Source organism: Trachurus japonicus, chromosome 6, assembly GCF_045865225.1.
Source record: "Trachurus japonicus isolate A0001 chromosome 6, Traja_1.0".
NCBI classification, from domain to species: Eukaryota; Metazoa; Chordata; class Actinopteri; order Carangiformes; family Carangidae; genus Trachurus; species Trachurus japonicus.
In genome coordinates, this window is record NC_140912.1 from 38,948,227 (window position 1) to 38,964,955 (window position 16,729).

Consider the following 16,729-nt stretch of genomic DNA (forward strand, 5'->3'; position numbering starts at 1 on the left):
ATTGGTTGGTCTTAATGAAAAGTTTCAGGTGTGTGCTGCTGAACGAAAGAGCTACCTCGGGGCTACGTATACAGAATTCACCTCATTCACATCAATAAGTGTTTTACAATGAACCGATTACTCCACCTTTTCTTTAATTTAATTTTTGAATGTATAGTTTTGTTCGTTTCATTTTTTAACCTAAACATTCAAACTGGGCCCCCTCCCTTGGGGCTAAGCATTAGCCTCCTGTCCATGATAGCAGCAGCAGTCCACTCCAAAAAAATAAAAAACACAGTCCGGATGAAGCACTGGAGCCGTGGACCGATAGACACCGTCACCATTAATAACGAGAGCCTCTCGTTTTATTGTACCGAGTACGAGAGGCTTGTTGTGAGCTGAGAAGCTGCTGTTAGCGGCGGATGCTAACCGAAGCTAGCGGCGGATGCTAACGCTACCGCTAGTCGAAGTTAGCATCGAGCTAGCTCAGCACAACGAACGCCCCTCATACTTGTTACCGGTCGAGGCTTTAGTTGTTAGTGATGGTCGGTAATCAGTCCGTGGCTCCAGCGGTTCACTCGGACTGTATTTATTTATTTTAACTGACTGCTGCTGCTGAGACGACATGCTAGCACTAATACATCCATGCTAGCATTCGATAGCATCCGAGACAGCTAACGTTAGTGGGGATCGTGGGAGGGGGGAGCAGACACAGTCACCACACACACAACTAGGAGCCCATAGGTGATGATTAAGACGGATTTCATGAAAGTCTAGCGTTTATTTTTGGGCAAAAATCTCCAGACTCAAGCTGATATGTCTCCAGGTAGAGCAGGGCAGACCGGTGTAGGTGGTGTAGGTATGCTCGGCTCGGGCTGCTGCTAGATCACGGACTCAGCCGTTACAGCCGTACAGTAACGGCGGTGTCGTAAATCCGCGCGCATGCGCAGTTGAGTACTCCCTGTGGAAAAATAGCGATTTAAACGTCATTCTGCGGTAAAGTTTATTTTTTTTGGTTTTTATTTGTATCTTATTTCACTGGCTAGCACGTCTGTATGTTTTTTCCGTCCTGCTATCACGTTAAAGGGTGGATTTGACCACCCCTCCATTCATTTAGATAGGGGTCTGGTCTTCTTGGGACTTTCGTGGCGTCGCCAAGATGGCCGCCGAGTGGCATGACTTGCCTAGAAGGACTTTGTTTATACTCTCTGAAAGGGTCTATAGAATGTTACATCAAAATGTAGTGTGTGTGTATGTATGTATATATATATATATATGTATGTATGTATGTATGTATATATATATATATATATATATATAATAATAAGAAAAGAAGAAAAAAGCAAAAAGATATGTATGTATGACAAATATTCTTATTCTGTGGGTAATGGGGGCGGGACTAGATAAGCTTTTGCTTCTCCCGCTTTTCCCTTTCGGCCATGTGTATTGTATTATTTGATGATGAGGTGTGATGATGATGATTTAAATTGACATGCCCGAAATAAACAAATTGATTGATTGATTGAACATGATCGAACATGGGATGTACAGAGGTATCACATATATCTGAATGTATAAATAAATAAAACTCTGTGTGTGTGTGTGTGTGTGTGTGTGTGTGTGTGTGTGTGTGTGTGTGTGTGTGTGTGTGTGTGTGTCTCTGTGTGTGTGTGTCTCTGTGTGTGTGTGTGTGTGTGTGTGTGTGTGTGTGTGTGTGTGTGTCTCTGTGTGTGTGTTTAGCGGGCACGGTGATGTTTGAGCTGGGGATGCGTCTGGGCCGTGAGGTTCGTACTCGCCTCGGCCTCCAGAAACAGGTCAACTGTTACCTAGCAGCGCTCAACTGCCTCCGCCTCATCAGACCAGAGTACGCCTGGATCGTCCAGCCGGCCGCCGGCGCCATGGTAACAACCACACACACACACACACACACACACAGAGACACACACACACACACACACTAGGGCTGGCAGTCTTCGTCTCTTATGTTAAAGGATAATTACCATTTTTTTACATTCTGGACCTTGTTTCTGTCATAAACTACGATCGTTTCCTCCCCCAGAGATGGACAGAGTACTCCACCCCAGTACTTGAGTAAGAGTACAAATACTACTGGTCAACATTTACTCCGTTACAAGTAAAAGTAGCTCGGTCCACATGTTACTGCAGTAAGAGTAAAAAAGTACTTTTAAAGGTACTTAAGTATCCAAAAGTACATGCTTTTAAATGTACTGTAAGTCAAAGTCAGAGTCAGAGTAAATGTCTTATTGTCCACATCAATGAATGACTCTAATAGTTAGTAAATGAATGTAAGGAGCTTTTAACTCTTGTTAGTGAGAATGAACTCTTTGCTGCTTTTAGGGGTTAGGGTTTCCTTCACAGACAAACACAGCTTGTGTCCAATAGGATTTTAGAAAAAGACCTGAAAGTAACCAGTACTTTTCAGCCTTCCTACTAATTAACTTAAGTTAACTGTACTTAAGTACAGTACTCAGATAAATTTACTCCGTTACTGTCCACCACTGATGATAACTGTGGTGTCATTCCAAGTGGTTGTGATGAAATGAGCTCCAGCCGAGAGGCGCGTATATCCGTATAATGGAGTCTACAGGGTCTAAATAACACATTATCTGCAGAGAAACTCCTTCATTTAGCCAATATTTAGTTCTGATAGGCTAGTGCTATTCCCCTCTGAGTCCGGGGTTAGCTGTTATCAACATCCGGGGTCTGTAGGTTGACCTACTGACCTCGGATATAGGAAATGATCTGATTTTATGATAGAAATAAGGTCCAGATGGTAGAAAACCCAGAAATAACCCTTTAACTATTAAACTAATGTCGGTGTATTAATGTGGTTGCAGTACGAGCGTCCCGGAGCGTCGCCCAAGAGGAACTCAGACGGAGAGTTTTCATCTGAACCAGGTCAGAGCTGCTCTTTGAATACAACTTTATTGGTACGTTCTGCATGCACAGACAGATGTGGAGGGGGCGTGTCCTAACATGCGTGGCATGGAATGGACTGCCTTCATCCATGAAGAGCATGAGTTCACTTATTTCCCTTAAAGTTGCCCTAAAGGGCTGAGAGCGACTTTTTAGCTTGAGATCAAAGATGGTCGTCGTTCCTTTTCTTGTTTTGTTGTATTTGTATATCTTTAATATTGTTAACTCATTGAGTGCCAACCACGTAATTTCTCGTTTTTCGTTCCCATGCGTTGAGTGCCAAAAACGAAATTTTTCGTTTTTTGCTTTTTTTTTAAATTATGAAAATAGACACTTTAATACACATTATATGTAAATTTGGGGACTCTACGACGAGGAGAACTGAAATAGATGACGATCAAAGTCACATGACAGCTCATGATCTGGAAGTTTTTTATCATAACTCAGCTTCTGCAAACGGAGTTCTGCATGTGGATGCAGCAGCTGCTCCGCTGCTGCTCCGCTCTCACCCGCGAGGCTGCAGCAGCTGGGAGCTGAACCAGGAAGCTCTCAGCCCACTGTCCCGCCCGGTCTTCATCTGGAGCAACACCGTGTCCTCCCCAAAGTCCTCCCGCGGTAAAATCTGATGGTCTCTGGACCAAAGCAGACCGGCACCACCGACCCGTACCACAGACGGACCGCGACCACCGGCGGGACCGGTGTTCGCGAGCCGCTGTGGCCGAGAGACCCTCACGTTCCGCGGCGAGAGGCTGTGACACGGCACGGTGCGTCTGTGTTATTGCTGTTTAGTGGCGCCCCCCCCGCCCCCGATGGTGGTTTTGTGAATAGAACAACAATTGTTGTGTATATTTATCTTATACGAGCCCTTTGATCCAGAAATGCGAGTGTGAGAAGAGTGACAGACACAAACAGAGCAGCTTTCATAAAAGACGCTCTATCTCCTTTTCTAGAAAAAAAGGAGGGATTTTGGTGAAACCCAGCCATGTTTAGCTTGACTTTTCTCAGGAACGGAGGCACGTAGAAACAAACGGTTTGTGGCCATTTGAAGGATAAAGTTAAACCTTTCAAATGAGCTACAGTATGTGTTGGTGGCAATAATATAGAATACACTATGGCTCTAAAATAAAAAGTCAAATATGGTCTAATTTGCCGGTACACTTGACTAAAACTTTGGAAAGGAGCGCGGCACTCAATGAGTTAAGTTTGTATTTGTAACTGTATTTTGAAATATGTCCCCCCACCCCGATTGCTCTGTGTGGAGGCACACCCACACATTCCCCTCATGGACACGCACTTACACCCACTGACACGCACGGACACACACACACACACTCACTCAGGGACCACAATGGAAATAAGCTGATGGCTTTTTTGTGTTTTTATCCCTTTGGCAGCAGTTGTGTTGACGTATGTTTTATTGTTTTTAAAACATTCTGTATGTTGCCAATAAAGATGTCTATCTATCTATATAACCTGTGTCCTGTAAGGGGGCGTGGCCTCTCTATGGGGGGGGCGTGTCCTAACCTGTGTCCCTGTCCATCCAGTGAAGCGGCAGGTCGACATCCTGGAGCTCCGGGACCTGGAGAAGGAGTTTGTTTTGTCTCGGAGTCGTCTGACGCTGGCGCAGCATCACCCGCCGTCTGCTGCCATCGCTGGTACGGAGACTCACACTGCTGAACCTAGCTGCTCTTCCTCTTTCTCTCCTCTTCCTCTTCTTCCTCCTCTTCCTCCTCTCTTCCTCTCCTCTCCTTCCTCCTTCCTCCTCCTCTTCCTCTTCACCCACCATCTGCTGCCATCGCTGGTACGGAGACTGAACCTAGCTGCTCTTCCTCCTCTCCTCCATCTTCTTCCCCTCATGTTTATTGATTATAGATTATTGATTATATCTTCTTGCCCCCCCCCCCCAGGCAGTGTTTAGTGTTTATTGATTATATCTCCCCCCCCCCCCCCCCCAGGCAGTGTGTCTTGATTATATCTTCTCCCCCCCCCCCAGGCAGTGTGTATTGATTATATCTCCCACCCCCCCCCTCCCCCCTCCCCAGGCAGTGCGTCGGCCGGTGAGCTGGTCTCCCTGCTGGTTCAGTCCGGTCTCTTCGACGCAGCTCTGACTCTGAGTCAGACCTTCGACCTCAGTCTGAGTCCGGTGTTCGAGGGGCTGGCCTTCAAGTAGGTTCACCTGTGTGTGTGTGTGTGTGTGTGTGTGTGTGTGTGTGTGTGTGTGTGTGTGTGTGTGTGTGTATCTCTGTCTGAACCGATGACATCATGGTTGTGTGTCTGTGTCGATGACATCATGGTTGTGTGTCTGTGTCGATGACATCATGGTTGTGTGTCTGCTCAGGTGTGTGCGTCTGCAGCTCGGGGGGGAGGAGACTCAGAACGAAGCTTGGAGCTGGTTGGCCGACAACCAGCTGTCCTCGGTCGTCAACACCAAGGAGTCCAGGTGAGAACACCATCAATACCCGATCAATACCTCTGATCAATACCTCTGATCAATACCCCTGATCAATACCTCTGATCGATACCTCTGATCAATACCCCTGATCAATACCTCTGATCAATACCTCTGATCAATACCTCTGATCAATACCTCTGATCAATACCTCTGATCGATACCTCTGATCAATACCTCTGATCAATACCTCTGATCAATACCTCTGATCAATACCTCTGATCGATACCTCTGATCGATACCTCTGATCCATACCTCTGATCGATACCTCTGATCAATACCTCTGATCAATACCTCTGATCAATACCTCTGATCAATACCTCTGATCGATACCTCTGATCGATACCTCTGATCAATACCTCTGATCAATACCTCTGATCAATACCTCTGATCAATACCTCTGATCAATACCTCTGATCAATACCTCTGATCAATACCTCTGATCGACACCTCTGATCCATACCTCTGATCAATACCTCTGATCGATACCTCTGATCGATACCTCTGATCAATACCTCTGATCAATACCTCTGATCGACACCTCTGATCGATACCTCTGATCGATACCTCTGATCAATACCTCTGATCGATACCTCTGATCGATACCTCTGATCGATACCTCTGATCAATACCTCTGATCAATACCTCTGATCGACACCTCTGATCAATACCTCTGATCGATACCTCTGATCGATACCTCTGATCGATACCTCTGATCGATACCTCTGATCAATACCTCTGATCGATACCTCTGATCAATACCTCTGATCAATACCTCTGATCAATACCTCCGATCAATACCTCCGATCAATACCTCCGATCCATACCTCCGATCCATACCTCCGATCAATACCTCGATACCTCTGATCGATACCTCTGATCAATACCTCTGATCGATACCTCTGATCAATACCTCTGATCAATACCTCTGATCAATACCTCTGATCAATACCTCTGATCGATACCTCTGATCGATACCTCTGATCGATACCTCTGATCGATACCTCTGATCAATACCTCTGATCGATACCTCTGATCGATACCTCTGATCAATACCTCTGATCAATACCTCTGATCAATACCTCTGATCGATACCTCTGATCGATACCTCTGATCGATACCTCTGATCGATACCTCTGATCAATACCTCTGATCAATACCTCTGATCAATACCTCTGATCAATACCTCTGATCGACACCTCTGATCCATACCTCTGATCAATACCTCTGATCGATACCTCTGATCGATACCTCTGATCAATACCTCTGATCAATACCTCTGATCGACACCTCTGATCGATACCTCTGATCGATACCTCTGATCAATACCTCTGATCGATACCTCTGATCGATACCTCTGATCGATACCTCTGATCAATACCTCTGATCAATACCTCTGATCGACACCTCTGATCAATACCTCTGATCGATACCTCTGATCGATACCTCTGATCGATACCTCTGATCGATACCTCTGATCAATACCTCTGATCGATACCTCTGATCAATACCTCTGATCAATACCTCTGATCAATACCTCCGATCAATACCTCCGATCAATACCTCCGATCCATACCTCCGATCCATACCTCCGATCAATACCTCGATACCTCTGATCGATACCTCTGATCAATACCTCTGATCGATACCTCTGATCAATACCTCTGATCAATACCTCTGATCAATACCTCTGATCAATACCTCTGATCGATACCTCTGATCGATACCTCTGATCGATACCTCTGATCGATACCTCTGATCAATACCTCTGATCGATACCTCTGATCGATACCTCTGATCAATACCTCTGATCAATACCTCTGATCAATACCTCTGATCGATACCTCTGATCGATACCTCTGATCGATACCTCTGATCAATACCTCTGATCAATACCTCCCATCCTCCCATCCATACCTCCCATCCTCCCATCCATACCTCCCATCCTCCCATCCATACCTCCCATCCTCCCATCCTCCCATCCATACCTCCCATCCTCCCATCCTCCCATCCATACCTCCCATCCTCCCATCCTCCCATCCATACCTCCCATCCATACCTCCCATCCTCCCATCCTCCCATCCATACCTCCCATCCTCCCATCCTCCCATCCATACCTCCCATCCAGGGTTTGAAATTAACTTTTTGACCTACTAGCCAAGTGGCTAGTAGGTCAAAAAAGTTACTCGCCAGACAGATTTTTTACTAGCCAAAACCAACAAGTTGCTTCACTATTGTATTTCGACATCAAGTTATATAGCAGTCATAGTTGTACCATATAACAGTCATCCTGTTCTTCTCAATCAATTGTGCTCTGTAGACGATGACCTTTCAACTTTTCTGGAATAACAGTAGTTTATGTGTGGCGGCCTGCCACAGGCTCTCACAGAAGGAAAGAAAAAATAATATATATATATATATATATATTTTTTTTTTTTTTTTTTTTTTTTTGATGACTTTCTTTAATGGAAGCAATTTCACAGGTAGCAACATGACAGTACAACGTGACATAGAGACTTCCATTCTTCCGTTTTTTCCCCAGTTTTTTATCCCTCCCACAATCCCACCCCACTCAAAGAAGAACAGTATAATAATAATTTTTAAACAGCGCTTCACCAACTCTCATCTCTGCCAGTCAGTCCACCTGCCGTCTCTCTCGCACGCACGCACACACACACACACACACACACACACACACACACACGCGCGCACGCACATACACACACAGACACGGGCGCATGGACAGTTGGCACTTTGCCGCTCGTAAATGCGCTATATCGCGCTGATTGTACAGTGTTCAAAATACCACCCCCCACCCTCCCGTCCGTCCGTCGGATAGTCCGACCACCGACTCCGGCGTGCTAACAGCTAACAGCTACCAGCTGTGCTACAGCAGCTGACTGAGCCTCTGGAGCCGCGGCTCGGCTCACATTAACTGGGCTCGGTGCGTTCCTCTCGGTCAGCTGTGAAGCAGCGGTCTGAGGAGCATGATGTCCGTCACGTGTCCCGTTATGCGCGACTAAGTTGTGACGTTGTCAGGTGACTATAAGCTTATAATACACTGGGGGAAACCCTGGAAACAGATTGGGAGTCTCTTTTTTTCTAGCTCGCCAAGTGGCGAGACAGTTAAAAATCTGTCTCGCCACAGAGAAATCTGGGTCGCAAATGGCGAGTGGCGACCGCTAATTTCAAGCCCTGCTCCCATCCTCCCATCCATACCTCCCATCAATACCTCCCATCCTCCCATCCATACCTCCCATCCATACCTCCCATCCTCCCATCCATTCCTCCCATCCTCCCATCCATATCTCCCATCCATACCTCCCATCCTCCCATCCATACCTCCCATCCATACCTCCCATCCTTCCATCCATACCTCCCATCCTCCCATCCATTCCTCCCATCCTCCCATCCATATCTCCCATCCATACCTCCCATCCTCCCATCCATACCTCCCATCCATACCTCCCATCCTTCCATCCATTCCTCCCATCCTCCCATCCATATCTCCCATCCATACCTCCCATCCTCCCATCCATACCTCCCATCCTCCCATCCATACCTCCCATCCTCCCATCCATATCTCCCATCCATACCTCCCATCCTCCCATCCATTCCTCCCATCCATACCTCCCATCCATACCTCCCATCCATACCTCCCATCCTTCCATCCATACCTCCCATCCTTCCATCCATACCTCCCATCCTCCCATACCTCCCATCCTCCCATCCATACCTCTGATCAATACCTCCCATCCTCCCATCCATACCTCCCATCCTCCCATCCATACCTCCCATCCTCCCATCCATACCTCCCATCCTCCCATCCATACCTCCCATCCTCCCATCCATACCTCCCATCCTCCCATCCATACCTCCCATCCTCCCATCCATACCTCCCATACCTCCCATCCATACCTCCCATCCTCACCTCTGATCAATACCTCCCATCCTCCCATCCATACCTCTGATCAATACCTCCCATCCTCCCCTCCATACCTCCCATCCTCCCATCCATACCTCCCATCCTCCCATCCATACCTCCCATCAATACCTCCCATCCTCCCATCCATACCTCCCATCCTCCCATCCATACCTCCCATCCTCCCATCCATACCTCTGATCAATACCTCCCATCCTCCCCTCCATACCTCCCATCCTCCCATCCATACCTCCCATCCTCCCATCCATACCTCCCATCCTCCCATCCATTCCTCCCATCCATACCTCCCATCCTCCCATCCATACCTCCCATCCTCCCATCCATACCTCCCATCCTCCCATCCATACCTCCCATCCATACCTCCCATCCTCCCATCCATTCCTCCCATCCATACCTCCCATCCTCCCATCCATACCTCCCATCCTCCCATCCATACCTCCCATCCTTCCATCCATACCTCCCATCCTTCCATCCATACCTCCCATACCTCCCATCCTCCCATCCATACCTCTGATCAATACCTCCCATCCTCCCATCCATACCTCCCATCCATACCTCTGATCAATACCTCCCATCCTCCCATCCATACCTCCCATCCTTCCATCCATACCTCCCATCCTCACCTCCCATCCTCCCCTCCATACCTCCCATCCATACCTCCCATCCTCCCATCCATACCTCCCATCCTTCCATCCATACCTCCCATCCTCCCATCCATACCTCCCATCCATACCTCCCATCCTCCCATCCATACCTCCCATCCATACCTCCCATCCTCCCATCCATACCTCCCATCCTCCCCTCCATACCTCCCATCCTCCCATCCATACCTCCCATCCTCCCATCCATACCTCCCATCCATACCTCCCATCCTCCCATCCTCACCTCCCATCCTCCCCTCCATACCTCCCATCCATACCTCCCATCCTCCCATCCATACCTCCCATCCTTCCATCCATACCTCCCATCCTCCCATCCATACCTCCCATCCATACCTCCCATCCTCCCATCCATACCTCCCATCCTCCCATCCATACCTCCCATCCATACCTCCCATCCTCCCATCCTCACCTCCCATCCTCCCCTCCATACCTCCCATCCATACCTCCCATCCTCCCATCCATACCTCCCATCCTTCCATCCATACCTCCCATCCTCCCATCCATACCTCCCATCCATACCTCCCATCCTCCCATCCATACCTCCCATCCTCCCATCCATACCTCCCATCCATACCTCCCATCCTCCCATCCATACCTCCCATCCTCCCATCCATACCTCCCATCCTCCCATCCATACCTCCCATCCATACCTCCCATCCTCCCATCCATACCTCCCATCCTCCCATCCATACCTCCCATCCTCACCTCCCATCCTCCCCTCCATACCTCCCATCCATACCTCCCATCCTCCCATCCATACCTCCCATCCATACCTCCCATCCATACCTCCCATCCTCCCATCCTCCCATCCTCCCATCCATACCTCTGCTCGGCTACATGTGTTGAAGTGCAGGTTGAACTCCAGATCACTTATGGGCTTGTGCCAACATATTTAGTTTTTCCTTTTTCCTACCAAGCTGCTGCAGACATGCAGGAACAAACCACCACTTGACTGAACTTCCTCTGTAAAGTTAATTGAAGCTATCGGCCGATCGGTTGGTTGTGAAACTTTCATTTATTGATCTGTAGGTGGTGATTTGTGTAACCACAGAGCTGCTCTTCTCTTCTGTCAGTTCATGAAGCTTCACTTTCACATTTATCTGCTACACAGAATTAACTTTGACAACACTAATTATTATTATTATTAACTCTGATCGATACCTAATCAATACCATGTGTGTCTGTGTGTGTGTGTGTGTGTGTGTGTGTGTGTGTGTGTCTCTGTGTGTGTGTGTCTGTGTGTGTGTGTCTGTGTGTGTGTGTCTCTGTGTGTGTGTGTCTCTGTGTGTGTGTGTGTGTCAGTGCGGCTGACGAGGCGTGGCGTCTGCTCTCCTCCTACCTCGACCGGTTCCCGTCGGACAACGGCCGCCATCACCGCTGCGTCATCAACAAGCTGCTGTCGCACGGAGCGCCGCTCCCCGATTGGCTGGTCCGGTCCTACAAGGTGAGGCTCGGCCAATCAGGAGCCAGCTGGCTGTCTGTGTGTGTGTTTATTACCCATGATGCTCTCTGTCAGACCGGTGTAGCTACCAAATAAATGCAGTAGTGACCGGTGTAGCTACCAAATAAATGAAGTAGTGACCGGTGTAGCTACTAGGGATGCAACGGTTCTCGGTAAAATAGGTAAGGTAAAGGTAAAGGTACTTTATTAGTCACATATACAGCTAGTACAGTGAAATTCTTTCTCTGCATTTAACCCATCCCTGAGGAGCAGTGGGCAGCCACGGTGCAGCGCCCGGGGACCAACTCCAGATTATGAGCCAGTGCCTTTGGTCAGGGGCACTGACTGGAGGATTAACCTAGCCGACATGTTTTTAGTGGTGGGGGAAACCGGAGCACCCGGAGGAAACCCACGCAGACACGGGGAGAACATGCAAACTCCACACAGAAAGGACCTGGGCGGCCGGGGATTCGAACCCAGGACCTTCTTGCTGTGAGGCAACAGTGCTAACCACTGTGCCACCGTGCCTGAAACTGAACCGTTCGGTACGGCCTGCACGGTGCAATACGCTCTTGGACGGCGGTATTTCAGATTCAGCGTCCATCAGCTCTTCCTGCTTTACAGGCAGCTGTGCCGTGTATGTGTGTGCCTGGCCGTTTAAGGCGAAAGCCCGCCCCCGCGAGTCGATGTCCAATCACTGTTGAGCCTCCACACACTCACAGTGTCTCCCCCCCTGCAACTGAAAGTGCAGCAGCTCACACACAGAAGAGGGGAAAAAAGAAAACAAACAGGCGGCAGCATGAGCGGTCGCTGATCGCAATCGCGGGGGAAATTAATTAGTTATTAGCGCGATTTAGCACATTTAGCTTTTATTAGAGTTCCAGCAGGACTCTGTCCATGCACACTCCTACGTGTGGTCGCGTGTCCGCGTGCCCGCGTGTCCGCGCGCGATAGAGAGACCGAGGTCGAGCAGGAGTTGACTGACAGGGATGAGAGGTGGTGAAAGGCTGTTTAAAAAAACACAATAGACTAACTCCTTCTTTCCCAGTGAGAGACTGTGGCTGCAGCATAGTGACGTCTTCCATGACGGCAATATAGCGCGATCTCTGTTTGAAAGCTGCTTCAGAGTGTTCACCATACTGAAAGACTAAAGGAGTGTGCAGAGGGAGGAGCTAGGGGCTGTTCACAGACAGTTCAGGTGTGTGTGTTGTGACAGCCAGCCTGTCCACACCCTCGTAGCCGCCCCTAGCTGCGCGCTGTCCGGCGTTGATTTGCCGCTGCGCCGCGGTGTCATGGCGCCCAATACAAATGTATCCGCCTCACCTGGCATTCGGGTCCTCAGAGTGTGTCGCAGCAGCGTCGGAGCTCTCATGCTCGTGCTCGTGCTAAATTGCTACAGTGAGCCGCATCGTCCTCGTCCGTAGCGAAAGCGTCCTGCTCGGCAACGCACCCTCTCGCTCCTCCGTGAACCGGACCCTGGAAGCACTCCACTCCTCTCTTTCCGTGTCAACGCTGTCCCCTGGATTTCCCTCCTGGCTTGATCTCCTCCAGGAGACGGATTCCCCTCGGGGAGACAGACTGACTGACCGACTGACTGTTGTTCCCAGGTAGTTGTGTTTTGTTTCCCCCTCTTCCGCAAAAGGGTTTTTTTCCTACTCGGCCTGGTGTTTTTTGTTTCCCCGGAAACGGTGGTTATTTTTTCTCTCTCACGAAGAAGAGTTTTTTTTTCCCTTTCAAAATAAACTGCAGAGTAAACTGCGCAAACAAACCGAACTCTATTGTTGCTGTCTGTTGTATTGTTGTTGATATTGTGCCAATACAGCTGTTTTGTGTTACATTTTGTGTTGCATTGAGTGTTGGTTATTATTGGTTTATTAGTTTTTCGGGGTTTAGGGAATATATATTTATATACATATACACATTTATATCTTTATATATATATAAATATATTTCCTTTGTGTGGTTTTTGGTGAAGTAAATTAACAGTGGGTACGACAAAACAAAGACTGACAAACAAACAAAACATATCTTACTACCAGGAGAGAGACCTGGTTGGCACCCCCTAAAGACCCCCCCACTAAAACTCCTACCGAAACCGTCACAGTGTGTGTGTTTGTGTGTGAGAGTGAGAGAGATAGAGAGAGAGGAGAGCTGTATTAGAAATATTATAAATTATAAACATTATTTTGGGAGAAAAAAAAAGTTCTCTGCACAAAACACATACCGAAACCGTACCGAGAACCGTGGCCAAAAACCGAGGTACGTATCGTACCGTGGGCTACCTGTACCGTTGCACCCCTAGTAGCTACCAAATAAATGCAGTAGTGACCGGTGTAGCTACCAAATAAATGCAGTAGTGCAGCAGCCTCAATAAATGTGTCCAGCTGCCAGAGTTGTCCGGTCCGGTATATAGGGAGGAGGGAATGGTTTCGGACACAACCTGTGTCTCTGTGTGTTCATTACCCATGATGCTCTCTGCTCTGTGTTTATTACCCATGATGCTCTCTGCTCTGTGTTTATTACCCATGATGCTCTCTGTCAGGCCGTGGACGCGGCGTCTCTGCTGCGTCTCTACCTGAACTTCGACCAGCTGGACGCGGCCGCCGAGCTGGTGCTGGAGTACGTGGACGCTCTGCTGGGACGAGGTCACCTGTACTTCGGTATCCAGGTGAGACGGACCGGCCAATCAGGACGCAGCTGCACCACCACACACACTACTACCGAGTTCATATTAAACTTAAAGGGACAACGAGGAGTTTTGTTAAAGCTAAGTGTTTCCACACTACATTTATGAGCCTCCGCACCGTGAAATTCTTTGACCGGGTCAAGACAGACTCATGTTTTCATTCATCAAGAATTAAAGTCAGAGGTTGGAAGACGATCACATACCGTCGTAGTTCCCACCATAAACGGAGATTCATACGGCGGCGTTATTCTCATGACTCGCCACGAAACCGAAAGTAAAGAAACGCTGGTCGGCTCGCCCAGCATTTCCACCACCACTAATAATAACAAAATAACCATAGAGACAAAACCATAGATTTATCTAAAATGGACCATTAACAAGTGGTAACGGAGATTCATCCACATTAATATCAGACTTTTTATAACCAGATAGAAACTCCTGGTTGTCCCTTTAACATGTTTTAATCTTTTCATAATTATCAATAATAACAGATATCAGAGATGTTGAGTTGTGTGTGTCTGTGTGTGTGTGTGTGTGTGTGTGTGTGTGTGTGTGTGTGTGTGTGTGTGTGTGTGTGTGTGTGTTGCAGCGGCCGCTCTCCGCCACCTGTTCTCCCGTCTGGCTGCCGTACACGTCCATCGACCAGCTGCTGCAGGCGCTGACGCAGACACACACCACCGTGAGTACACACACACACACACACACACACACACACACACACACACACAGACACACACACACACACAGACACACACACACACACACACACACACACACAGAGACACACACCACCGTGAGTACACACACACACAGACAGACACACACAGTTGTGTTTTTCACAATAAAAGCCCTGAGCCTCCTGAGGGACTTGAACCTGCGATCTCTCTGTGTTTCAGGTTTACAACAAAGTTCGAGACAAACTGGACGAGTTCCATCGTCTGGTGGATCAGACCAGTCGCCACCGTCTGCTCGCCCGCTAGTCGCCACGGTGACGATGCCATGACGACGCCATGACGACAGCGACGCCACGACGACGGCTGTTTGTTTGTTTTCTAGAAGAATGTTGTATCTTTTCTACTCGTTTGATTTTGATGTAAATTAAGAAATAAAAAGTTTCTGATCAAACTGTTTAAACTTTATTGACAACAAGAGTGTTGACAGACCAGATGAGTGTAAACAACATTAATACACAAACAAACAAACAATCAGAGACGCCAGAGGGTCGACGGCGAAACTTAAATAGTGAAGCTCACAGAGATCCTGGTTGCCCCCGACGACCAACATCTGGATGGTTTTAACCACCAGAGGGAGGTGGTTGCCCCCGACGACCAACATCTGGATAGTTTTAACCACCGGAGGGAGGTGGTCGCCCCTGACGACCGACATCTGGATGGTTTTAACCACCAGAGGGAGGTGGTTGCCCCCGACGACCAACATCTGGATGGTTTTAACCACCAGAGGGAGGTGGTTGCCCCCGACGACCAACATCTGGATGGTTTTAACCACCAGAGGGAGGTGGTCGCCCCTGACGACCGACATCTGGATGGTTTTAACCACCAGAGGGAGGTGGTTGCCCCCGACGACCAACATCTGGATGGTTTTAACCACCAGAGGGAGGTGGTCGCCCCTGACGACCGACATCTGGATAGTTTTAACCACCGGAGGGAGGTGGTCGCCCCTGACGACCAACATCCGGATGGTTTTAACCACCAGAGGGAGGTGGTCGCCCCTGACGACCAGACCAGAACATTTAGATAAAATAATAAAATCAGATGAAACTGAGTTGAGTCTTTTATCAGATAAACATGATGAAACCAGCCAGTGGCCAGACCATAATAATCCAACCAAGGTTTCCTGTTCTCCTGATCAAACTGTTAAAGAAGCTTCAGCTGGAGGTCAGAGGTCAAAGGTCCTTGTTTTAAATCCATGTGAACTACTGTCGACCATCAAATAGGACCACAATGGAAACAAACCTTTGGGCTTTATTGTGTTTTTAATCCTTTTGAACACTTGTTGTAATGTTGTTCAATAAAGTTTTATATTGTTCAATAAAGTTTTATATTGTTCAATAACGTTTCAGTCAGTCAATCAATCAAAGACTCTGTCACACTGCAGCTTCTCCTCCTCCTCTTCCTCTTCTCTTCTCCTCCTCCTCTTCTCTTCTCCTCCTCCTCCATGTTGGTTGGTCTATCTTATTGACTGTGTTCTGGCCAACAGACAGCAGTAATATTAGGTATATATATATATTATAATATTATATTAGGTATATATACATAAGGTATTATGGTCTGGAGGCAGCAGCACCCTCTGTTGGCAAGAAACTGAACTTCTGTTGAACTTCGACTCCAAACTGAGGGTCGAGAGTCGATGTCGTTGCAGTTTCTCTCCGTTGGTTCGACTCGTTTCTCTGAACTCTTGAGTTTAACTCTGGTCAAACAGTTCAGAAGCTTCTTCTCTCTCCAGAAACACTAACTAAACTCCGTCCTCACATCAACAGTCAGTTTACCCAGAATGCACCGTGTCTCAGTCTGAGTCCAGAGCTTCATCACTATAGTTACTATGGTTACTATGGTTACTGGACCAGTTTACTGTCTAGATACAGATACAACTGTGTTTAAAACTGGATTTTTCA

General features: G+C 47.9%; 1 protein-coding gene across 2 annotated transcripts in view; it reads left to right on the forward strand.

Moving 5' to 3' along the window:
- nup160 (nucleoporin 160) overlaps positions 1 to 15,147 on the forward strand; it is a 56,284-nt gene extending 41,137 nt beyond the window's left edge. For both annotated transcript variants that reach the window (XM_085780331.1, XM_085780332.1), the window contains 9 exons: positions 1,720 to 1,880; positions 2,838 to 2,898; positions 4,461 to 4,571; positions 4,959 to 5,082; positions 5,255 to 5,356; positions 11,273 to 11,414; positions 13,954 to 14,079; positions 14,687 to 14,776; positions 14,994 to 15,147. In XM_085780331.1, the coding sequence (XP_085636457.1) occupies positions 1,720 to 1,880; positions 2,838 to 2,898; positions 4,461 to 4,571; positions 4,959 to 5,082; positions 5,255 to 5,356; positions 11,273 to 11,414; positions 13,954 to 14,079; positions 14,687 to 14,776; positions 14,994 to 15,077 (1,001 nt within the window). In that variant the 3' untranslated portion in view covers positions 15,078 to 15,147. The remainder of the gene's footprint in view (positions 1 to 1,719; positions 1,881 to 2,837; positions 2,899 to 4,460; positions 4,572 to 4,958; positions 5,083 to 5,254; positions 5,357 to 11,272; positions 11,415 to 13,953; positions 14,080 to 14,686; positions 14,777 to 14,993) is intronic.
- The last annotated feature ends 1,582 nt before the right edge of the window (positions 15,148 to 16,729 follow it).